The sequence below is a fragment of the Taeniopygia guttata genome, chromosome 1A (assembly GCF_048771995.1).
Source record: "Taeniopygia guttata chromosome 1A, bTaeGut7.mat, whole genome shotgun sequence".
Classification (NCBI taxonomy): Eukaryota; Metazoa; Chordata; class Aves; order Passeriformes; family Estrildidae; genus Taeniopygia; species Taeniopygia guttata.
Genome location: NC_133025.1, coordinates 33,505,813 through 33,532,312, shown reverse-complemented (window position 1 = coordinate 33,532,312; position 26,500 = coordinate 33,505,813). Strand labels below are relative to the sequence as shown.

General features: G+C 40.6%; 1 protein-coding gene across 6 annotated transcripts in view; it reads left to right on the top strand.

Annotated features, from left to right (window-relative positions):
- GRIP1 (glutamate receptor interacting protein 1) overlaps positions 1–26,500 on the top strand; it is a 328,821-nt gene that overhangs the window by 5,629 nt on the left and 296,692 nt on the right. For 2 of the 6 annotated variants that reach the window (XM_041712099.2, XM_030259167.4), the window contains exon 1: positions 19,228–19,641. The exons of 1 other annotated variant lie outside the window; for it this stretch is intronic. In XM_041712099.2, coding sequence (XP_041568033.1) covers positions 19,587–19,641 — 55 coding nt within the window. In that variant the 5' untranslated portion in view covers positions 19,228–19,586. Of the gene's footprint in view, positions 1–19,226; positions 19,642–26,500 lie in introns of those variants that run through there. 3 more of the 6 variants (XM_030259213.4, XM_072922897.1, XM_030259188.4) reach the window with 3 other exon arrangements.

Below are 26,500 nucleotides of genomic sequence, written 5' to 3'. Positions count from 1 at the left end.
ATACTCCTGCCAACTTCATACATATTTTTTCCTATATGATCAGTTTACTAATATGTGTTTTTATTAGGAAATTCCTGTTAGTTTAAAGGCATGAAATGGCAGTATTTAGTTAAAGGAGAAGTACTGCTGCTTCAAAACAAAAGTTATTAGTCTGTATTTAGTCTGAATCCAAAAATTCTATTTCATACACCCACTCTTCTGTTGCAATTATGTTTCAGCAAAACCTCGCCCAAATCTGCAGAAGACTGGTAGTTCATTTTATGAACTTCAGTACTTAAAATGGAAAAAAATATCAGCTCATCATTTTTAGGCCTTTGTGGAATCCTCTGTATCACATGGAAACTAACTCTCTTATCTGCTCAGAGCTGATGTGAGAAAAAGCAATATCAACTCTGAATATATTACCAGGATAAAATAGCTGCTTTCCAATAGAGGGAGAAAAGGATGATGGTGGCCATGATATCCACATGCCTGTAAAGCTCTGTGTTTCCCTGATATCTTTATTTCCACACCAAGTAGAGAGATGAATCTTCCAGTTTCTAAAAGAAGTGATGCTGTGAAGTTGCTAAGAACTGGGTTTGGCACGATTTTCCCCCATCATTCTCTTAAATAAGTCCCAAAGTCTTATGCTTGTTTGTTAGGCTTATAAATACAGACTGCTTCCTTTTCCGCTCTGGCTGCTTTCCTCGATATTGGCTGGCTTCAAAGGACAGGGAAGAGGAAGAAACATGCTGACAATGCTCACACTTTCTGTGATTCTCTTTCATTTATTGTAGCCTTAGCTCATACAAATTTCAGCTTTGAGGCATTTGCTTGTACAGCCGTCTTGTCACTGGCAGTTTCTCCAGCTGCCCCAAATCCTTTCCAGCTCGGCTCTATTTTAAGGACCTGGCTGCACTACATCTTCTGGGTGAAGAGAGAGAAACAAAAATAAGAGTTTATTTGCCAATGTCTTCTGGATTTAAAACAACTCAGCAGCTAACCCCTGCTGGGGAAATAGTTGCCACATTCGCTTAGTTCAGAAAGAGCAAGCACCTTTTCTGTATCAGGAACTTCAAGCGTTTCATGAATAACTGCTTCAGTATTTGTGCCCTTAATCCTTTTTATGCAGAAGCCACTGAGGATATTATACATTAATTAATAGACCTGATTGTAGGTGTCTATACATGGATATTGTCATGTGAGTTTGAAGAGCTTGTTACAGGCAGTGGAGATCTAGACAATGCAGGATCCTGCAGAACATTGCAGCTGGCCCGTCTGGGAGACTCAAATGGGATGCCCACACCAAACTACTTTGTGCCATCTGAGCTGTAACTGAGGTATTCACACCATGATGGCAGAAACGAGACAGAACCTCCAGGAAGTCTGCATCCTCCCAAAGCAGCAGTGGAAGGTCAGGAGAGAGGTGCTAGTGTGTCTCAGCACCAGCTGCTTGTCTGTAGCAGCTCCCTAGTCCTCTGCTCTGAAAGGAATTGAATTTCCCTCTCACAACTCTCTGACTCCACTGATTTGTCATGTCAGCTTAAACACATGGCTTGCCTGTGGACAATCACAAATAGGCATCTGTCTTTAGGTTTCATAATCTGGAGCTGAATTTCTGCACAAGACTTATTGCTAGGCCCTCACTTTTACTGCTTTGTACCATACCAGGATTACACCACCAGGTTCTGGGGAGTTCCTGGACTAGGTGTCACAACAAGGCACTGCATTCTCCAAGAAGACTGGAAATATGCAGTCAAGGAGCTTATGAAACATGCAGATTTAGAGCACCCTGAGTGCATGCACTGGAATACAATCAGGCCTTAAGGCAACTGAGCATACATAGGGCATGGGCAAATGTACACAGACAGGGCAATGGCTAATGCAAGTTAGAGCCATCCCTAAGGCAAGTTGGTCCTAAATATTTATTGGGACTGATAAGCCACTTTTGACTGTTGGGGTTTTTTTGTTTTGTTTTGTTTTGTTTTTTTGCCATATGACTCCTCAGACCCTGTACCAAGTATAGATTGCAGGATGCAAAGACTGGACTACTATTCTTCAGTGAATCTTATAATAGAAAGGACAATGCTGCCTAACTTGTATGATGGTTAGAAAAAACACAAATGTAATACTAATCTCTACTGCCCAGTGTATTTAAAAGACTGTATCCTAAATTAAAATGCATTGGAAAGTACAGAATAAATACCGTAAAAAACATATTTGACAATATATTTACATTTCTCTTTTGCACAACTCGCTGTCAGAGAAATTGGTAAGAAATAGCAGCAAGGCTCATGTTGTAACAAAACTGAGATTTCTGGCCATATTGACACCAGACCGGTATTCCTGGAGTTAATCTGTTGAGGAATACAAGAGTCTATTGAGCAGAAACACACAGAAGCTGTTCAGATCTGGAAATGTGTAGCTGCATTGCCATGACATTATCCTGAGCATTTATGCTCTACAAACACATCTGAACTTCTCTGAGCCTTGAACTGTTGGCTCTGTACAGTGCCAGGCTATGGCATGGGGACCTGCTGGCTCAGGTTTGCTCTAACTCAGGTACTTCATTATACACCAGAAACCCTAACTTCATTATACACCAGAAATTTGGCCTTCATATATAAGAATAAGCAGGTAAAAAATTTCAAATATGAGCTATCCCTCTTTTCTTTAGCTCATCTTAGAGGGACTCTAATAATACATATATTCAAGATAGACTTGATAGATTCAAGCAATCAAGATAGATTGCTCTAGAGCCAAACTACAAACTTTTACATATTCTCTTGTTGCTTAAGTCAATCTTAGCCACAAATATTTGCTGCCAGTCTAATATATGGATAGACAAAAGACTGACTAACTCACATTCACAATAAACTATGCCATGTATGTCATTAGTGCTTTAAATAAAATGTCTTTTCTACATCCAGGTTTCATCTTCTGTTGTTAACTGATATAGCACTTATTCCAGGAGAGTTTTATCTCTCAGCAAAGACACGTGGTTTTTAAAATTCCATACATTGTGTAGCAGACTTAACCTATGTGGTCCATTTATTCCCACTTCAGCACATTATCTCCAGTATGTAAAATGAATTATTACGTCTTTTCCAGTGTGGCAGCACATTATGCTCCACAGAAGACCCAAAACTTGTAGTCTGTATTCCCACAAAATGTTCTTCCATGATGTCTGGGTGTCTCTAACAACACTTATTTAACTACCTGGTCATTTGAATTGTTCTAATAGTATTAAAAGTGTATGTTAATATTAAAACTTTATTGAACTGCTTCCCAAAGGACATTAGAATCTGAGGGTGAAACTCATTCCCATGCAGCTCATTTGCCAGCCAAAGCAATACATATTTTACATGTGATTTATTGAAGCATGGCCCAGCTGTTCAGCGTCTGCTTAGGAGATTTTCATTCTGGTTGGATGAACTCTGGGTGAGACCTTGCTGCTGTCTCATAGGAGTCTTATAAATTTTAAATAGTACTATTTATGTGTGTTAAGTGTATAAAGCTCATGGCATTTATGTGAGAATCACTTTGTCCAGACCTAAAGTAGAAACCACTTCTGACATAAAATACAACTGCTATTTAGTACCTCTAAAAAGCTGTAGAAATTTGAAGATATATTCTATATTTCTATGAAACTACTACACTATGAAAGCAGTGTAGTAGACAAGAAGAAAACAAGTATCCTTTTTAATATTAACCCTATTATTCTAACTGGTAGTAAATATAAGGTTCCTTCTAAACCCTTGGTGTGATCTGTTTTCCTAAGTGAATCAGAAGAGAGACTTAACAGCTATTGAATCATCAGCTGTGTTTTCAATAGCATATGGGATTTCTCCCTTAAGTACCAATGCAGCCCAATCCTGCTTAGGTTGCAATAGCTGATTAAATCACAGCTTGGGGCATACACAGTAATTGCTATTACCTTAATTATTTTACCTTGTATTAGGCATGCTACTGCACTTCCACTATTCTCTCTTTCACTGTTCCATTCTTATCTTTCCAGTTAGATGACAAAATCATCTAAACAATAACCAGCATCAAAAAGAAGGCCACAAAATCCCATTCCTACTTATTCTTTCAGATTTCTTGCTTTTTAAAATTTTTTTTAAGGAGGAAGAGAATTGTTGGTTAACATATGGCTACCCTTTAGGCTAATGCTTTTGTTTTGATGATGTTACTAAAGGGGCTTAGATTAACTTTTTCCAGTGTTTCCACTTAATTCCCTTAGTATTGGGAATTGTATATATATAAAAGTTTAGATTTTGTATTAGTCCTACTGTTGCACCTATTCAATTAGAAGATCATAGTGTGTTTTGCAGAAGTGACTAAGAGTTTAGAAAGAGTGGATGTTGCCTGAGCTACATATAGCTCTCCAACCACCCATTTTGTCTGCCTATCCACCTCCTATGTAGTGTTTGCTTTGTCTTTGGGAAGTCTTTTACTGGCTTCTCTCTTTTGACCTAACAAAAGCTCAAGGGAGAAAAGGTTAGAAGAACTTCCTGCTTTTGGACACGTGGTAAGTTGGAAACCATTAACAGTGCAAGGCACATTAAGCCCAAATATGTTGAGACCCTAATTTGTGGTGGTAAGGCATGAGAACAGGTTGCCCACAGAAACTGTAGTTGTACTTCATAGCAGAAACTGAGAATGAGAGAATCTGAAAGCAGTCATCTGTCCCTGGTATTTGCTTGCACTGTAGTGTGCCACTGGGATATCCTGATTATGGGGTTTCTTCTTGCAGAGAAGAGTCATCATCAAAGCCTGGACAGTGGTGTGAGTCTCTAAACTGCAGGAGCAATGATCTGCAATGATGACCCGCATGTGGGAGCAGGCTTTCTCTCTTATACAGGTATAAATTTATGAGGAAGATCCACCTTTGTCCAGGGTAAGATCATCCCCTTTTCCACTTGCATTTATCCTACAGGCTTGAGCCTGAATGGAAAGGGAAACTAAATTAAGACTAAATTATTTATTGAGACTTCAATTTGTGTGGTGAGACACTAGAACATGTTGCTCAGATAAACTGTGGATGCCCCTTTGTTGAAAGTGGTGCCCATCACAGGGCAGGGTAGGACTACAGAAAATTTTATTCATGTTGAAGACTTTTGCCTGTTTTACATGACAAGAAAAACTCCCGTTCTTATTCAAAGTTCATTGAAGAAATGGTTCTGGGCACATGTGCAATCTGTATCAACTAATTTTACACCCTGGTAGCTAATGGAGACCATCACACATTTTGTCTTTTAAAGGCAGAAAATCATGATGAGGTGGCTATTGTGAGTTTTTGGGATCTTCAGACTTTTTTATCATTCCCCAATGAGCATTCCCTAAGTGCAGCCCCATACCCTGTGAGTCTGTCCTGTTCCTTCACATGATTACATATGAAAATGTCAAGAGTTCTTCTGAATACTTTTACCAGGAAAATTAGGCTAAAAGTCACTTTCTCTTTTAAGCTGTGTATACACATGCACATGAGCGCACACACTCACACTCACACTTCTGTGCCTCCTCCTTGTGAAGTCCACTTTACTAAGCATGATCTGCCCTTTTAAATCCATGCAGAGCCTCATGAGTCACTTCGTACTTGTCAACATTGTCTAGCTTGTTGCTGACCGGTGATACCAAATCTTCCTTCATATAAATGTCAGATATAAAAAAAATCCTCATTTTTTTTCTCTGGGATATCTGCATATTTGAGAAGAATTTTATTAGCCTACTTTGGGCTCTCATTTTTACTCCTCTTTTACACCATTATTTTGAACAATCCTGACTTTCTTATGCTTATTCCAGTGAAGAGATAAAAATATTTTATTTTAAATATATTCCAGCAAAATCAAAGTGAACATTAGCTGTCTATAAGGGTTAACTCATTACTGAAAAGCATGCCTGATAAATTGGAAGTGTGTCTCTCAGCCAAGAGAGATCAATATATTCTGAGCATTCATTTTCTGCCTTCAGAGTGGCAAATCCTGTTGCTGGTATCAGATGTGATACAGCTTCTGAAAGAAGCAACCTCAGAGGCAAATTCATGCTTTGCTGTTCAGAGAACTATCCACTAACAGTGTACATGAATTAAGGGCATGCCTTACTTATCGTTGTAGCATTGTATCTGGAATTGCAAATTGTAACTGAGAAACAAAAAGAAGCCATAAACAACTTTAAAATAAGTCAAATTCCATTTTCAAAATATCATGTGAAGTGTCTAGTAATGTAAAAGCTTTAAGAGGTATTTATTAAGCTCCTTGACATATTTTAACCCCAAATTTCAGCCATATTTTCTTCCCAAATTTCAGCCATATTTTCTTCTATTTTGAGTACTAAAGTCAGTAATTCACACGCGTGATGGAGTTGTTAATCCAAAAGCATTCCCATAATCTCAGTGTGGATCAGTAAAGAGCTCCAGTCAAGCTGTCTGCAAGTGAAGCCATCATAGAACAATGTATGATTTAAGAATAACTAAACAGCAGTTAACCTTCCTGTTTTAAAAGAAAGTAAATATTCCACTTTTTTTTTCCTTACAGACTCATTTTGCTTTATAATTCCTATTTCATAATTCCCTATCTGCAAACTTTAATTCAGCAGCTTTGTATTTAATTTACATTGTGTTTGAATTACACTGTGTTTAATTTACATCTACACAAGAGCAAGGAACAGAAGTCAGGCTTTGACAAATCCAGGCCATATTAAACCTAGTCAAATTCTTTCCAAAGGAAAAAATGCAGAGCCCCAGTGCTAATATTTCTTTGATGTCGTGGAATTTATGGAAGATTATAAATTTAATAAGAAATTGTATTTGTGGTTGCTCATCTACTACAGTCACAGAGGTCTATAAGAAGGCTTTTGGGGGGCCTTCAATTTCCTCTGGCAGACTATGAACAGAATGAAACACACATCCTGGGCATGGTGAACACCTGTGTGCTTGCTGCCTGCTTCACCCAGTCACGCTGAATGAAGCCTTCACCCAGTGCTTCCAGTGCACCAACGTTGTCCTGAGCATCAGAGCCAAGCCTATGGAGAAGGGAAAGTTTTGTGTAATAGGAGAGGGAAGACTGAAGTAGCCTTTCCCAGGTTTCTCTGCCCTCTTCTTCTCCTTCTGCCCCCTTCTCAGCTTGTGAGGTGCCTTTGCCAACCCTGAGGCCATGGAGGCCTGTTAGCAACAGGAACATTGCTCCCTGCAGCAGGCAAGGCAGGACAGGACAGAGGTGCACAGGGGTGGAGAAGGGCGTCCTTGGAGAGAAGGATGGGAGAAGGGAGGATGAGAAAAAATGGAAGGGCAGAATTACACTTCTAAACACCCTAGAATTCTTTAGCACTCCAGAATAGCCCCTTTTCTCTTACTTTTCAAAGTTAATTACCATACTTATTGAGAGGCAACTCTTATTAATCCACATGCTTTTGCCTTTCCTGTTAAAAGACATAAAATTTGTTTTCCATATGGAATGGAAATGGAAATATGTTCAACTATTGCAGGACAAGCTCACACATTAATGTAGCAGGCTTTGAAACATCTCAACTCTATTCTCCTGACATGCAGTCAATTGTTCATTAAGGAGAAGGTAGCTATATTTTAAAGAACTTACATTTAAAAGGAAGTATTTTCTTTTTTTAAAGGAAAACTCTTGTATGCATACAGTTACAGAGAATGTATTCATTTATATATCTTTCATATAATTAAATGATATTCGTAGAAGAGGCCTAATATGTAAAATATGCTTGTTTAGACATTTATGAAATGCAGTGACTAATAATTTTCAAGATTTTCTAATGGATGTTTCCTATTGTTCAAGCAATGCAGAAGGGATATCTTTCCTGCCATTTTACAAAATGCAAAATAATTTCCCAGTGCATGTTCTACATTTGCTCTTTCTCCCTAACACTTTCTGGCAGGGAGGAAAAGATGTCAACAGTTCATGTAGAGCATGCAAGAAAATTTTCCAGTGTGATTATGTACTCTTGGTATTTCAGCAGTCTGGAGAAGAATTCTGTATATTCATGCACTGATATAGACAAATTGTTTTTTTTATTGCCTTCAAGCTGTTCAATGACATCATGTACCTATCCACAAACAATTGTAATCACTTTGGGTTTATAATTCATGGTTCATTAGAACTTTAGTGTAACTTGGTTTTCTTTCTCAGAAACAAGACTTTGCAAGTTTGACCTGAGGATGAAATACACTGAAAGAAACTTTACTGCAGTATGGAAATCAAACCTTCAGAACTAAAATTCCAGCAACAACAGTTTTCCAAGATGTTTTGCATCTTATTTTCTAATTTATTTTATTTCATTATGTGTTTCAATAGGTATACTACTTTTTACAGAACTTTTGGGTATCTGAGTTTCCTTTGCAGTTTAATAGGACTCTAAAGTAGTCAGAAGTCCAAGGTGGGTCTGTCTTCATTTTGTCTCGAAAGTCAACATCCAGATGCACAAAAAATGGGCTTTGGCTTTTAAATGTAGTATTTTGTTTGAGCAGAAGCTGCAAACATTTTTTCAAATAGCAATCTGTTGGCTAAGACATAATGCTGGTGCAGGGGTTTGTGAATAGTTTCCCTGTGAAATATCTTTTTGTAATGTGAGACTTTTTCTTCAGGATTGCTTTTGGTCCAGCAAAGACATCCTGGGCTGTAAGGAAACCTTTAAAATCTCCTCTGGACCCTGGAAGTCTTTGCTGTAGTAACCTCCAAGGCCTGGTCCCTAAGGGACCTGCTCCCAAGCTCACAAAATTTTGGTGGGTATGCAGGCTTAGCTGGCTCCCCCACATCCTCTCTCTTGATGTGCTCTTGAAGCCTCCCCTCCAGTGAGTATTTCATTGCCTTTAGGAAAAGGGAAACTCATCTCCCTGTGAAGGGAGGAGCACACACTGAAAACAGTGCACTGCCGGCAGGATATGGTGAGCAGAAGCCTTCCTTGTCACCTTTGTGCACTAAGTTAGGAGGAAAGGCCACTGGTATGAGCAAAATAAAACAAGTGTCATCCATCATATCTTGAAACAAGTCCAGTAGCATGGTCATTGTATGAGAACAATTGGAATTACACATTTACAAAATCGGCATTTATTTTTTGCCAGCTGACTTTTATTTGAAACCAAAATCCACAACTGGTATAGACTATCACAAAGAAAAATAATGCATGTAGAAAAGAAGATGGAATAAAAGGGGTACTCCAAACCCTTACCATACTGAACTTCTTCATGATGCTTGACTTGTTTATTTTTTTCCATTACTTTTTTGCTTCCATGCAATTACAGTTCCTGTGTGAACTAGCAGTTGTCACTGCTGCTTTTACAGCAGCACCTTAAAGATTCACTGTTTCATTTGGAGTAAAGCAAATCCAAGAACTTCATCTTGGCAAAGCCTCTGAAAATTTACAGTGAACTTGTGTGCTCTGCTTTTAAACATAGGCAGCAATATACTTTGGAACATTCTATATTTAAATTTCAGCAGTGATTATTTACTCACTGACCACAAATGCTCCATAAATATCTTTGAACAGTAACTGCTGTGCAAGAGTTGGGCTGAGATGTTCAAACTTGCAAACTGACGTCCAAATATCACTGGCAGAGATATATTGGGAGAGGCAGTGGGAGCACAGTAATTCCCTTATGCTCAGTGCATACTTTTCTGTAGGTTTTGATTGTGTATGAAACAAATGTATGGTACTTATTACTGTCATCTGGTCCTGGTGTTAGCTGCTACTCCAGGTTGTTTCACTAACCTCACAGCCCTGGGCTAGGGTTGGTATCCTCAGCATGTGCCCAGTTCAGTGGGGGCTGACACAGCCAGCAATGGCACTGAAGTGCTTGACCTTCCTTCTGCAGTAGGAGCATTACTGTGGTTTCACTCTGTTAATAATAACTTCCACTGACTCAGGCTTTTTTTTTTTTTAACCTCAGAGGTGTGAGGGAACTTCAAGTCTTCCCTGTTCAGACCCTAAAGAAGCATCTGAGAGTCTTGGTGGATTGTGAGGAACAAGAAGGTGATATGTAAGCAGACCAGGATCATCTACATGGTGGCTCCTTCTTGCTGCTGCCCCTATGAATTTTGTGTTTTAGAGCAAAAAGCATGGAAGTATAATGGCTTATGTGAGCGTTTACATGAACACAAGCACATGTCTGCACTCAGCATAGTTTGAATTAAAAGACTGCTGTCCAAGTAAATGGCATATACTACCTATGAGCACTGGGAAGTGTCTTGGAAGATATTCCAGATCTTGCCAGGCCAACTTTAGATAAGGGCTGGGTGTGAAAGCAATGACCCACCAGATACAGGCTGTGGCAGCCCCAGGAGGTGAATCAGGAGTGGCAGCACTGTGCCCCAGTCTGGACCTCTGCCTGCTGGGACCTGAAGGATAGGGCTTAAGAAGGAAGACAGTGGTGGGTAAAAGGCTGGGAGAAATGCTTCCTTAGTTCCTTCCTCCCTCATTCCTTCCCTAGGAACCCTTGTATGGAGAAGTGTGATACTGGATTTCTTTCAGAGGACTCAGAGGCTATGGTTTTGGTAAAGCTATACTGGGATATTACCAAGAAAACATCAGTGAAAATATCCATTTATCCATTTTAAGCCACTAGAATATATTGAAACATTGCATTTTAATTACTTGTAATAGCTAATTTGTTTATCTACACAAAAGGTTAGCTGCAATTTCAAAGCTGGTTCTATTAGATTTTATATAATGAGACATTTTATTACATTATAGGACAGCAGACCCTGTTTTTTGTGTGTTGTTTCAAGTGCTTTACTTTGCTATTGAGGCCTTGCCATCACACCATCTTGGTGTCTGTAATCTGTTCTGTGGGGCCAAAATGATGGGCATCAAAGGACTCTTTTTTTTTTTTTTTTGAGTCAGTTTTCATTGTTACAAAGGTTTTGAGAAAGTTTCTGGTATTTTTGTACAGGAAACTTAATAGGAGACAAAGCAATAATAAGCTGAAAAATAAAAAGCTCTTTCCCAAGTAGCATCATATCACTCTAACCTCAGGCTGTATCACAGTGAAAATTACTAGTTAGGGTCTTTTATTAAAATACTTTTTATCAATCTGCTTATTACATTATACGAAAAAAGGTTAAAAGTGACATGTTTGCATTGTCTGCCATAGACATACCATTTTCTCTGACAGACATCTGTTATTCAATTATCATTTTCTCACATTTCTTAATTTTCTAGTCCAGCTCTTAATAAGGTCTCTAGCATGGAAGGCTCTGTTCAGCAGCAGGCTGGTAAATATTCTCCTGCTCTTTTGCAGAGAGGACTTGGTCTCCATTAAAAGAAATGATCAAGTTTGTGCCCTAAGAGTTCACAATTCTCAAAAACATGCTGCTATTTTAATGTTCATGATATTTTTCCCCTAAATATTTAGCCTGTGTCATGGCAACAGCTGCTTTTAAGTTCTAAAGTTGTTTTCTCATCCTTCACTTAAGAAAAAAAGTTAGTTTCAATTTATTCCCCTTAAATGCAAAATTCAGTATTTTAAACTTTTATTAACTATAAACAGCTATACCAATGGTTTGTGATCTGCTTTGGATTCTCTATGCAAATGGAAATTACTATATTAATTGCTATTCATTATGAAGAGGCACCTAAAACTATAGGATAAAGGCAAATATAAAGTATGTACAATATGTGTTGTAGGTATTTTGGAAAGGGGATGACAAGTAGAGGGTAAGTAGCAAAATTAGTATTACCAGTACATATTTAAAAATCAAGAAGCATGCTAAAAATAATTGTATCATAACAGGGACAATCAATGGTCCAATTTTTTCCAGCGCATGAGTGTGAAGCGGATTGAATAACTGAATGTACAAATTCTTGATACTAACAGCTGAACATTTTATTGCCCAAGACAGGGTTAAGGAAAAGGACATTAAAGATCCTTAAATGTAACTATTAACAAATGTACCACAATTAATTGTTACTACTGCCATTATTGCTAGTATATTTGAAGAGTGCTGGAAGTAAAATGTAGTGGATTCCACAATAGGTACTTCCTGAGTGCATTTGGATGATTTCTTACCTTGGTCAAAATAAGAAGAGACTTAATTCTGATGCAGAAATCCTACATTCCTTTTTAGAGTCATCTGATTAGCAAGTAAATCAGTCAAACAAATTTAATGAAAAAAGTGCATGCAAGTCTTTTGCCTACGTAAGCAATACACAGGATCTTAATGGGCGTTTTATTAAAAAATAAACTGTTCTACTCAAATTCTGACTATCAACTGATTACTAATGGCTGATGGAGAACAAAAAGATTTATAATTGGATTGTGCTTATTAGCAAGAAACTACACCTTCCCACAAGAGGAACATATATAATAGACATACAGATATCTCATAACAGTTTATTCTATACCACGCCTTCCCCTGTTTGTTTTAAAGTGAGAGTATGAATCTATACATGCCATTGTGTCTATTGATTTGCACAGAACCTGCTGGATTGCTTGATCCAGGAAGTAACCATATCATTAAAGTTACAGTTTGTCATATGTACATCCTCCTCTGAATCAGGGCTGCTAGCATTGAATAGGACTAGGAATTGATACTAAACACTATGTCTTCTTTGTAGAAAATTCCTGATAAAATACTTATTATGCCTCTCTTATCTTAATGCTTTTTCAATGTTTTAAGCAATTTCTGTTACAGTTTTTTTCCTGCTGGAAAGTATAATTGCAGGTTTTCTTCCTTTTCTGGTGCAAGGCTTACAAACACATTCTTTAAGATCATTACATTATCTCAAGTACCTTTAAAAAGCTTCCCTCTGATCAGCTCAATGTTCTATGTATTGTAGGAGATACAGATAATAGAGTTATTCACATAAATTTGCATTAGTGATACTGAATTTCCTTAAAAGACTAAATTTAATCTAAATTTCAAAAAATGAAAAAGCATGACCAATATTTTTTTAATAGGCGCACTAGCTGAGCATCAGCTTTATGTCTGTTTGTTAAAGCAGATAGAAAATAGAAGCCTTTTCTTTAAGATCTAGGATAAAATTTGGAAATTAAATGTAAATAGAAAGTAAATGCATCTAGGTAGCTTAGGTCATAGTCTTGAAAGGCAGTTGGAGCACACCTACATTGCCATGTGCTTTCACAATCCAATTAATCTGCTCCTGGCACAACATCAAATCTCTGACACCCACAGTGCAGACTCTGCTCATCGCTTTTGGGGGCTACTGCGCCCTCACCCTACAGTTATGAAGATTTGGTACTAGGGATGATGGGGCCCGTAGCATCTCAAAACCTGCAGATATTTCTTAGGTTACTGAGTTACACAAAGGCCATCTTTTTTGTCTCTGTAAAATGTCGATGGTTTTAACTTAGCTCTTACTTGAGGTACTCTTGAGATTGCACACTGGTTGTTTTCCTTCCTTCCACCTTGCTGCTGTTCATTCCAGCTTCCCTTTATGCTTGCCAAGTGTTTGTACCACGGGCAGATGTTCTGTGAGATGCTGGATCCTGAACAGATTAACTCTTCAGTTGTAAGGTGGATTCAGGAAGGGTAGGATTGTATCAGTATGGAGCACAAGGGTGACAAGCAGTGTCTCTGGATTCTCCATCCCTGGAGGCAGATAGATTTCAGGAGCTTGCCCTAGGCCACCAGAAATGAGACACTTCTGCCCTGAAGTGGAAACAGTTGCACAATAGAGGTGGTTACCCCTCGCAGCTCTAAGTTCATGACTGGGTCAGCGCTGGCCTGTCATTATTCCCGGGCTTGTGAGGATTCATGAGACAATCAATCACATGGCCTGTGTGTGGATAATGGGTATAACTAATGCACTTGAAATAGCGGCTGGCTTTCTGATAATGGACTTCCCAAAGTGCACTGAGTGTCATTAATAGTATTCATCGCTGCAGGTTGCTTGCCAAAAAAAGAAAGTAAATACATTCATCAGAATTCAACACAGACTAGCATCAAAATAAAATATGCAGGAAAGGCACATGAAGAAAGCGTAAGCACCTTGGGAATTTGAAGGGCCAAATACAGATTGTTTTGCATGGGCTGTTCTCTAGTACTGTGTTTTCTAGAGACACAAAGGTGAACCCTGGGAGGCTGCTGAACAAGGAGCATAAGAGAGCTGAAAGCAAAACTGGCACCCTATAACTGGCACCCCTATGCCCTCACCCAGGCAGCATGCTGAGAACAGGCAGAACCAGGACCCCAGGAAAAATAGCTTTTTAAGTTGACCACACAGGTTACCTGCCAGCCTTAACTTTTTAAGGAAAGGTTGTCAGTTATTTGTCTTCTCGCTCTCTCTCATTTATCCTGTCCCTCCATGAAATCTGCCTTGGATCATGAAAGACTGAGGGAGAAGAAGGTAACATGTGAACTGTTTTTCGAAGTTCTTCATTTCTGAAGCAAAATCCCATTTCACTACAGGCAGTTTCCTTGAGATAACAATCTCATTAGTCACAATGAAATCAGAAATCATTGTCCATAATGCCTGCAGTAGAAACACCATGAATGGCAGTTAACAGGGCCTGGATTTGTTTCCTCCAGGTTTTCTTCAGTCTTTTCCCTAAGCATTCCCAATCCTAGGATGCTTCATGGCCCATTCTTTTCTGCAGGCTGATCCTGAGCTTTTGACACCCCTGAGTTGTTCCCAAAACTGCTTTCCTTTTCTGCTGCAGGCTTTATCTCTTTCCTGTAAAAGTCAGTTTGACCATGTCAAGAACCAAGCCCTTAAATTAAAGCCTTTCCTATGCGGACCACAGAAATTAAGCAGAATTGTGGAGCCTTCTTTCAGGCAGGTGGCAGAGCCCTGAGTGATAGCTATCATGGAGCTTGGTGCTCCTGAGTAGGACTGTACAGAGGGTTGTGATCAGTTAATGCTCTTATTTATAATTCAATATCAGCACAAAAAGGCAGTAATAAGTCAGGGTATTAAATATTTGCATAATTTTCTTTTTTCACTGCACAGGTAATTGTGTAGCCGTTTGCATCTGATTTACACAACTCAAGAGTTTGCACAACTCATTTTTGTGCAAACAAAACAGTTATAAGCACTAATTAGAGTATTTATTTTAGCAGTGCAAAATCCCCAAAATTTTGATCTTGGGTATCTATATCTCTTCAGAGCTTAAAGCCTGAACACACAGGGAAATTGTATCTCTTTGTCTTGGAGCAGGTTACACAAGAGGAAAAGGCAAGTAGATAGTCCCAAGAAGTCTGTTGTCTAGTGGGATATGTGTGTTTGGCACAAGGATGCTGTCATGACCAAGAATATACCTCTTCTGCTAACTCTGAGCTTGTTTGCTGTAGTTCAAGGATCTTAGATAAAACCTTAAAAATGTTTTCTTTTAAAGGAAATAGAGAAACTCTTTCTGCCTCCTTAAAGCATCAGATGGCTAAATCCAAAGTCACACAGGTACGTAACACGGGCAGCAGGTGGATTGCAGGTTCCGGAACACACAAACACACTCCATGAAACTCCCATCTTCCCCTTTTGCTTATTTGAAGGCTGTAGCCAACTCCCCTAAACTAATTGTGCTCATGTTTTGTCTAATTCCTAAATCTTTTTGGAACTGACAGACCAGGTAACTTGGGTTTTAACTTCCTGGGCCCATTTCCACAGACAGGCTCAGACATCCTCTTCTGCTGAAATCCCCCACTTAGCCAATGCGAGAGATTCACGGGACCAACAGAGCAAGCCACAGGGACCATGTCTCCTGCACCAGCCTAAGGTGGAAATTCCCCATTGAGGCTGAAAATGACTGGCTGTGGCAGGATGTCTACCTATTTTTTCTTAACATTTGTTAAGAAAAGTCCAAAACTATGTCTAAAAGAATATCAATTGTTGGTATACTCCTTACGTCTCGTCTGTGAACTTTTGGACCTGATGTTCAGCAATGTGACAATAGCTTGCAAGATAAGACTTTTTTAATAAAAGGAAAATCTAGAATGGTAAAATAGAAGAGCAGTGGGCAGAGAAGATGCTGTATGGAGTTAATCTCTTGCCTGCCTAGTGCTCAGTTCTGACAGGTCTGGTATCAGTTTTTTAATGAAATCACATTTTAATATGACTTGCACACATTTATGTAACACTTAGTAAGAATATAGTAACACAGCCTCAGGCTCATGTAGGTGACCAGTCCATCTAAAAGAATCAGAACCTACCCTTCTCCACAGATGACACAGCCAAATACTACAGAGTCATCAACAACAATGTGGTATGCTCAAATATTTTTATCAGAATGACATGGAAGTTCTGATCCAGAAACCCATAGAAGTTGCAGTATCTTAATATTGTAAAAGTTATTTTAGGTAATTTTTGACTTTTATTTGCAGAAGAAATTTTCCTTCATACCTTTTAAAGCTTCTTGTAGTCAAACATGTGTATGTAAACATGTCAGTTACTTAGTAAAAAAAAAAAAACAAACTAAAAGTTTAGAAGACTTAAAAGCTAAGGCATTTTTCCTAGCTTGGAGGTAATTTATGCTGCAAATTTCCATTTACTGAGCAACATTATAGTCCTTCGGCAACTGAACCCTCTGCTTGACCATCTTCATATTTCTACCTTTTAAGAAATGCATAAGAACAGGAAATTAAAAAAAATAATATCTTCTTTAGAACGCTCACAGAATAAAACATTTTCTTGATAATACTTCTTTTGCTTCTGATTAATTCTAAGGTTGTACATGCTTCCCATGACCTGCATGTTGCAGCATCAAGTAAGAATAAAGGGTGCTTCCTTGAAAATCAAGATTTGATTAATTAAAAATTCTCTGGGTAAAAAACTGTAGACAGAACTGTCAGGAAGTTTATAGCTACATGTGTGATATAATTCATCATAAAATGCACATCTAAATCAGGTGGCTGCTTTATTCCATTAGTAGCGTTGGGATATGCAGAAGCAGTTGTTCAGTGTAAAACAGCACATGTGAGTTAGAAAAAGCAAGTAAATTAACTTGAGCCAGGCACCCATACAAACTTCTCCTGTGGCAAATAAATGCGGAATTATAGACTGCCATTGCCTTAAAGGATTTATTTGTAAAGTACTGCATAAGACAGAGAGAAGCATATGTATTCCATTTAATGATGCAAATATTGTGAACTATTTAATATGTAGTATATTTGTTCCTGAGAAGCCAGTCATACTTAGAAAAAGTAGGACTTATTCCTCATTTTGAAACACATTTCTGGAGCAAATCCAAACCAGCAGCTGGGATTTTATGACTCCTGCAGGATCCTAAAAAATCCCACATTCAGTCCTAAGGAATTCTTACTCACATTCAAAGTGATGATACTATAAAAAATAGCTAGAAGATGGCTTATTGTGGACTGGAGAGTTGAGAAATCTACTCCTTTATTCCTCTGACCTGCAATTTTGCAGAACTCTGGTGCTGGCAAAAAAAAAAAATCAATGGAAGGATCAGAACTACAATGTTAAGGCTCATTGTTTATATTTTTATCATTTGTAATAATAATGTCAGGAGTAAAAGGTGGATATCAGAGGTAGTATGTAAGATTTAGGACATGAATGACATAATAATCTGAAGTTTTATTTCAGTCCATGGCACTTGAAAGTCCAGGTGTCTTTTAAGAAATGGCAGAGGTAAATGCCGAAGTAATTTTATTTTTAAAGTAGTTATACACTTTATTGCCTTTAAACCTGTTCCTGGCTGTGTATTCTCCAGGAACTCTTGGGATAGTTTTCTCCACCTCCTCCTTGTATTGGTACCTTCTGGGCTGAAGAGCTGCAGAGTCTTTTCTCTCTCAATTTTCTCTGCCTGGACACCCCAAAGGCATTGTGTGGGAGCTTTGCCCTGTGAGCAGAGAATCTAGCTGGAAATCTTTATTTTATAATGCTTAGAAATTCACATACACACTCACATTTTTCTTTAGAAATACCAATAACACCCCACCCAACATTATTTAAGTAAAAGGATTATGAAAGGATGGAGAATATTAGCATAAATATGTCTCTTCTAAATGGAAAGAGCCAAGATTGGGATTCAAATATGCAGGAAATCCAAATTAAGTGTCCCCAGTAATGAAACAAAAGTATCAATAGTCACATGATTCAAAGCTGACATAAATCCAATTTGATACTTGTAACTTGGTGAAATGTTTTTGGTTTGTTGACAGCACATTGCTGGGTTTTGTTCTAGATCAGGTATCACCTGTCCTCTCATAGGCTGCAAGAGTGATGTCAACAAAAGGAACTCGTCATTGCATACTCTTAATTCAACCGAAATCCAGGATATGCCTACTCTGTTTGGATCACTGGTACTGCTCAGTGATCCTGCAGCATTACTGATGACAAGACTGCAGCCCAAGTGCAATCAAGGAAAAGCCAGGAGCTGCAGCTTTCATCAATGGGACTTTAAACAAGGGGTTTTCATGAGCACCAAGACATATTCTGCTTGACATGCTGGCACAAAGTCAACATAGAAGAATGCTGTGTCAGGAAACTGTCATGAAATTTACAGCAGAAATACAACCCTTCAAATTCTCCTCTGAGAAAAGGGTTCATGTGGAGTTGTTTGATTACATAAAATTACATAATTTCTATAAACGTGAGGATGTTACAGACAATATAAAAATGATCACAACATAATTGTTAGGCAGGATGAAGCTCTTATAGGAGAGCACCTGCAGAAGTGCCTCAGAATTAAAAAGCTTCATCTGTATTGCTATCATTATTTTCAAATGACATTCAAACCTGCCACTTTGAATTTATTTTCTGCAAAAAATAAAAGGAATATTTAATCATCAGAGCATTAGTCTCCTGTTAGGACATGGCTGTATCAGAAATAATTTTAGTGGTGAGATTTAAGGCCTTTTAGTCAAAAGGTCGTAAGGAACTGCCTGTAATACAGACAGAAATTTGACCTGTCGAAACCGGGTCCAGGACTCTTTATGGTGCAAATTCGGATCGGGGGCTGTCCCTGCCCTTCGTGGGAGCTTGCCTCTGTTTTAACTCCTTATAGGCCAGCTTTCGCACACCTGGGAGCAGGGACACTGGCCAGTCAGGAATTGCGGAGGGAAAGGGAGGAGCCCTTGTCGGTGCTGCGAGGCGAGTGACCCGCGGGATGGCCGCGCCGGTCGCCACGCGGGGGCCAAAACTCGGAGCCTTGCACCGGTGCGGAGTTTCACCCCGCGAACGCGAGAGCCGCGGCCCCGCGCCCCGCGGCAGCCCCGCGCCCCGGCCGCACCTGGCGGGGAGAGGCGGCGCGCCCCGCCCGCCCCACCTGGGCCCGCCGTGCCGAGCGGGGCCGCCCCGCGCTCTCCATTGTGCGGCCGCCGGCTCGGGCCACCTGCCGGCGGCGCCAGGGCCGCGCTGGCTCCGGGCACCGCTCCGCGCCTCCTCTGCCTCCCACAATCCCCCCGCCCACCCTCTCCGGTCTCCGGCTGAACCGGGGCGAGCCCGCGCCTTCCTTCCCCGCCTGCCTCCCTCCCGTCCCCCGGCTGGCGGAGCTCCGCCACCTCCCCTCCCCCGCCCTCTCTCTCCCTCCCACCGCGCGGCCGCCGCCCCTCCGCCGCTGCCCGCCGGAGCCGCCGACTTCCCCTTAAGCGCGGGTCGCCGCCGCCTCACCCTGCCATGAGCCGCCCCCCATCGCAGCCGCAGCAGCGCTGAGCGGGGAGCGCGGAGCCATGCCGGGCTGGAAGAAGAACATCCCCATCTGCCTGCAAGCCGAGACGGAGCGAGGTGAGCGTGGAGCCCCGGGGGCGCCAGCCGCCCGCCGCGAGGGAAGGCGGGCGGGCGGGCCGGGGTCTGCGGCGCCGCCGGCTGCCCTCTCTGCAGCCGTGCCCGGGCACGGCCGCGGCCGCCCCGCGGTGGGACGGGTGGTCGGCCCCGCGCCTTCCATCTTGCTCCGCCGCCGCGGCGGGAGCGGGTACTGCGGGGGGCGGCACCCGCGCCGGGCCGGGGGACACACCGGGCCGGCCCCCGCCGCCTCCGCCTCAACTTTACTTTTCTCTGCGGGGCTGCCGCCCGCGCTGCCCCGGGCCGGGCTTCTGTAGCCGGGGGGCGTGAGCCGGAGGGTAGGAAGGTAGCTCCGGAGGGGTGGGAAGGTAGCTCCGAAGTGACTTCGCGAAACTTCTTCGCGTGTGGCTCTGCCCCGGGCCGCTGCCGGACCTATCCCGTCTCTCCCGGGGGCGTCGGTGAACTGGCGGCGATCGCGCCTCGGCGGCGGGCAGTGCCCGCAGTAGCTGCCCCGAGTCCCGGCAGCGGTCCCGGGATGGCCTCTGGTCCCCAGAGCCCGTCCTGGTCGGTGATGTCAGAAGTGAGAGGGTTTCTGGTCACTTTTAAGAATAAACTATTTGTTTGTTATGATAAAACGGTGTGTTTGCCCCCTCCTCAGAGCGAGCTTCTGTCATGGGTGTGTGTTGTGCCCCTTGCTCTGTCTTCAGCCTGTGAGTCAAAGATAAAAAGGCTGGGACACCAGTTACTCTCGAGTATGCCCGTCGAATTATGTCTTTGATTTACAGGTTAGATCCGTGGCAGCATGTGGAGTCCTGAGGACATTTGGGTTTGGTTGCTGCCGTGTTACTGGCTCTCCTGCTAGGAGCAGCAATTCACCGAGTATTCAAAAAGAGGAGGTTCTGTTTGCTGTGTGGAAGAAGTCTTGTTCCCTTGCATTGTAGGTGGAGGTCTTTTGCAGAACTGCTACCCTTCTGACTAGTAAATCCTATCCCTAATGGGAAGTTCATCACAGACATATGACATCATGAAAATAGTTGCTGAAATGAGCGCAAGGTGTTTCAGCTGCGAAAAGCGAGCTTTTGAGTCTTTATTCTTAGTAAATACATCATTACCAAAATCTGTAGTCATATTTCTTTATGTCACAAATCTGTGTAGCAGAGGAATCACAGAAATAGGATTGATGACAGTTGTCAAAATATATCAGATGCGTTTACAGATGAGGGAACTTTAGAAAGGGTCTAATCTGGCTGTGTCAGAAACTGGAAAGATTTTCTCATTTCATTCTGCATAGAGGTTGTGTCATGAGCTGTAACATGAGGACTTGTCTTCATTCAGGGTAAACAATGGTGGTGGTTTTGCTCTGATGGGTTTAATGTCAGAATACTGATTTGTTAACAGTTCTTGTTTATTCCTATTTCTGTTTAACCTCTTTCAGCTTCATTATGAAGCTGAATAGATTTTTATATGTTAATAGTCTTACCACTGATGCTTTTCTTTATTGTATTTCAATTGTGGAAAGAAAAAAAAAAAACAACCTCTACTCTGCCTAAAGTAAATTTTTGCCTTCTCAAGTATGTTGCATTGTATAGTTCTTAAGTTTTAGCTAATAATTTAGCAGGATTCCAGTCACCGGAACTTTCATGATTTAGACTTGGAAAAATATTAAATGGTCAAAATATTTAATCAGTATTGAATTTAGTAGTTCTTGAGTATGAAGAATAGATGAAATAAAGCTTTCAAGCTAGACAGAAAAACGACTAGTGCAGTAATGAAATGAAGGGGCATCTTTAGCTAATGTAGGAGTTTAGTGTGGCATTGAGTAAAAGGCAATTACAAATACAGTTAAATTCTGGTTCAGAGCCAGTTATGCTAACATCCCCCTCTTCTGTTTCTAGAAAATATTTCCATTCAGTTTGTCTGCAGAACGTTTTATGTACATTGTGCTATCAAAATACTTTTGTGAATGTAAATACTGCTATTTTAAAATAACAAGGTAGCTGATAGCTTTCTGTGATTTAGATATGGAGTAATACTGGATGTGAAATATTTAGTACTATAAATTGTATTTACATCATATATACAAGTATGCCTTTATATAGGATATAAAATATCCATTTATCCATCCAAATGCTTGTGTATATAGGATAAGAATATTCATACAGAATGTAAGAAAAAGAAACATTTAAATGCTTGTATATTTCCTTTGATTTTATGTTGCTGTAATCTGATTGTTTTAATCAGTGTTTGTTCCTATGAAAGGAGCTAGTCTTTATTCAACCCTATGAACACTGGTAGGACTGACTAGTAGTAATTTTCCTGTATAACAACACAGACCTGCTAAGTTAAGTTGGTGCTGAAGTTTTTTGGTGATGATCGCTTGTAAAATAAACTACAAAATGAAAAGGGGTTAAACAGCCCATCCAAACCAGAAAAGTACCCTTCAACCACAAACCAAGCAAGATCTCAAAGAAGAAGTGAGCAGGTAAGTAATGCCAGTTTATCCTTGTGCCTCCTGCTGACTTTCCCCTTCAGGAAAGCCTCTCCTGCTGGCTTTATTATATCCACAGTCCATACCCCCTTTCTCTGTCATAATAAACAGGCACTGCACAGCTTTAATTTCAAGCCTAGTTGTAGCAGCAGATTTCAGCTGGAAAAAATCAGCTCTGGAGCTGCTGGGAAAACTGGGAAGGCAAAGATTTTTCTGTGGTGAAGTATGAGTGGTTTGTACCAGGCTCTTTTTTTCCCCCTCAAATGTTATGGGCTTTCTTGAGAGCTCTGTGTCTTCTGCATGCATGTGTGGGGAGCTGATTGGGCTCTTAGGTCCTCAGCAGTGGAAGGATGTAAGTTGTGGGCACTAGGATATGAGGCTTGAGGGGTGGGTAGATTTGTTAGAGAGGATGTGGGGGCTGTATCCTCAAGTCAGTGCAGCATAGCAGTTTCACTGGGTACCAGTAGTCTCTTCTCACTCCAGACCAATGCAACATTGCTTTGGGGAGCACTTCAAGGCTGTTTTATTTCCCTTGGTGCTCAGCTCATTTAGGGTGTCAGGAACTGGGTGGCAGTGCTACCACACTGCAGTGCATTCCACAGCTTGTTCTGGTGCAAGGAATAAACTTAAAAACTATCCAAGGAACTGCGTTGTTTTGATGTGAGGAACTCTTGGGATATGGCACATGGTGGTAACTTTGTGCAGACCTACTGAGTTTGTTCCAAGTAGGGTTATTTTAGTGTATTGGTATCCTTGTTTGCCCCGTCCTTGCTTCAGAGCCCCCCTTCTATATTGAGTGTCTACTGCAGAAAGTCCTTAGCGCAGCCTGTGATCATTGTTCCTACAAGTCATGCGCTGAAATGGAGGTTATCCAAAAACTAGATAAAATCAGAATTTTACTAATGGAAATTGGCCAGTCTTACTGAAATGAAGTAGCAGAGATGTGGTCGGTACTGTTGGCTCACCTTGGCAACAATTGATACACTGAGTAAAGGAAAATAACCTGGGATAATGTTTCAAGCATCAGAGCATGTATTTGCATATAGAGTTTAACATTTGTGAGAGTGCTTTGTGGTGGAGAAGATTCTCTTCTGAGGGCTGGCAATCAGTGATATTTCAACAAGTATTTTTAGATGGCTTGACTGGAAATTATATGGGATACTTACATTAGCTTAAAAAAAATCATATTGTGCTGGTTTTCAGTGACTGAAACTGTATTTAAGATATGGAGAGCTGCTTTTCTGTGTGTACTGCAGCACAGCTCCTGGTATTCTGCTGCCTGCTCTGTAGTCAAACAGTACTCTGCAGTGGCTGTGCTGCTTCTGGCTTTCACTGCCACAATTATCATAAGAAGTCCTCTCCTTTAGTGGAAAGAAATTGTGCTCTCTGTTAAGTAAACTATTTGTAACATATACCTGGTGTATTTCAAAAATGACTTGTGAAGATATGCTAGTATAAGACAGTACCTTTAATTCAGGGTGCACTTCCCTCCTCCCCAGTTTTCTGCCTAAGATATAAATCAGATCTTGCTGTAAAACACTTTCTGAGGTGACATATTTGCAAATACTTTAAGAAGAAAAATGTTACTGGAATTAATTTTGTTCAGTATTCCTTCCAATCAAGTTAAATGAAGGTGTTTAATGGAACTTCATAGCTGATCCAGTTTGCCAGGAGTACAGAAAATACTACTTCTACATCTTGTATGCTTGCTGTAGGACTGCTTGAGGTCCCTTAATGTACATGCATGATAATTTTAGAAATTAAAACATCTAAGTATGCTTTGGTCTTGATTTTATTTTTTAAGTAGTATTCATTCCATAGTTGTTTTTCTTCTGTTAAATAGACAAGTTAGGTCAAGGAAGAAGGAAATACTGGATTTTTATTTTCTGCTTTTCTATCCATGTTCACACTTGACAATCAGGGAAATCAGGTAAACTTCAAGGGAACGTTTTAAAGGAAACGTTTAAACCACAGTACTCAAGTATAAAAAATACGCAGGTATTTTGTGAATCCTGCCTCAAATACAAAAGTAGCATGTTCATGGATGTGCTGACAACAAGCATCTATCCCTGAGGTTACTGCTGCGTGAGCTTGTCTGCTCATCTTAAGCTGAAGAGAATCAGTTTCTGTGATAAGGGAATGATATGTTACTGAATTTAATCATGTTATTGTGGGTTAGCAATTTGCATCTGATCAAGTGAGGCCACTTCACAGTGGATATGCTTCATGCTCTTGCCAGGTACATGTTAAAAATCAGATTACTTTCAACTGAAGGCTGAGGGCGACTGTTCATTGTATTTCAATCTTTCACCTAGTAAGGCAAGAGGAATCTTTTTCTTCTTCAGCTTACATGGGTTCTTGGAAACTGAAGAGAGCTGCAGACCTAGGATTAGAAACCTTGTACAGAGACTTTCTGTCTGTTTTTATCTGTTTTCTCATGCATGTCACATGCCTCTTGAAAAGTTAAAGTTTAACCTGGATGGTAGAAAACTTTTGTGAGGCGAGGATGTGTTCACAGTGGCAGCCCTGAGAATCATGGCTGGGTGTTGGGAATGAATGCTTGGAGATAGATGTGTGGAAGATCATCTTTGACCCCAGGGAAGGCATTGCCTAGGCTTAGTGTGGGGTGCAGATATCTAATACATGAACTGTTGGGACATTTGGTCAGTTGTGGTATGTGAAGTATGTGGTATGTGGTATGTGCACTGTAGTTGCTTACATTTAAGGTAAAGAAGTGATAAGGACAGAAATTGAAGGAAATGTCAGTTTCAGCTGCTGATACAAGAGGCTGCCTTGACTAGCTTCATTCCCCTCCTCCAGAAGCATCTGAAACAACCACTGGATCTCAGATTGCAAAACACTTAATACTGGGAGATGGATTAATAACACAATACTGATTACAAACTGTATATATTTTGTTCCGTCTCCTTTCACCTCAGTCTTAACTGAACTGTGTCTTGGACATTGTTTTTCTCTGTTTGCTGCGCTGAACGTTGGTGAAGACCATTTGCCAGGTGGGATAAGTTGACACTTCAGAGCTGGTTTTCAGCAGCATGCAAAGGGCACAGGCACGCTGGGTCAGTTTTTTCATTCTTTTAAAACCGGCTGGGATGGGGAAGATTCTAAGGATGGAAAAGAGGCAACAGTTGTTCCCTAGTGCCCTTTTAACATTAAAGGAACTGAGAGCAGGCAAAAATCCTCTACATCTATTGTGATCTGCATAGCCAAGTTAACAGCTTTTTATGAGCTATGGTATTAAAAGAATTTGGTAAATCTTGTGGGATCTTAATGAAGGCATGGTCTTCACTGATAGCTGAGAGACGATTGTCTCCCATGTCTGGGTCATAACCAAGGGTTTTTTCCGTCTTGTAGAAAGAAAGTGTGAGATAAGTGCAAATAAATGTTTTCTGTTTTTTGCAGAGGCAAAAGCCGCTTTTGTTCATGTTTGTCAGAAATGCAGTTAGATCTGTCAGCAGTGAGTGATGGCAGCAAACACTCCAGCTTGCCTCAAAGAACAGCAACACGTAGAATTTGAAGCATTAACAATATTTGCCACTGACAGGCACAAGTTGCTTTTTTGTGAGTATCTGGGAGCTATAAAGGGTATAAAGTCTGAACGACAAGTTTTTGATCAGAGTTTCTTGTAGACTGAAATATTAGAGACACGTATAACTGGAAATAGAGAAGATAGAGTGTTAGGTCCTTCTGCAATTTACATGTAGACAACTTCTCTTGAATCTTGGTGCATAATTATATCCCTACTATGTGTTGTTTTTCTATTATTCAAGGTTATCTAAGGTGCCACAGCTCAAGGTTCTCCCTGAAGAGCTGTGAAGACCATGTTGCTCTCAGTGGTTGCAGGAGGTAAGGCTTGATGCTGCACCTTCTCCCCACTGGTTGTATCTGAGTCCTCTTTAGTTGTGCTAATGCTTTTGAAAAAAGATGCACCAAGTCAGCACGTATCTGTAAGGGTCTGGTGATAGTGGCTATGAAATTCGGATATGTTTGAATGTTTTATCTAAGTGTTTTGAATTTATGCACATTGAAATGTCAAGAATACCATCCATCCTGACGTATGGAAAAACAGACTAATGAGGTGTGTCAGCATCCTGTGTGGGTAGGGACAAGGTGATCACCTGCTCAGCATTTCATTTGGGCAACATGAGAGTGAGACCCTGCAAAATTAAGGGTAAAATGGTAACATTTATGTCAGATACAAGTAATCTTGATTATGGTATCACCCTACTGGTTGGTTTGTTTTGTTTGTTTGGCTTTTTCCCCTGTTCCTCTTTCTGCTGGCACAGAATGTGCTGGGTGGCTGGGGAACACAAACTCACAGACTCTTCTGGCATGTCCTCTGGTATGAGGTGGCCA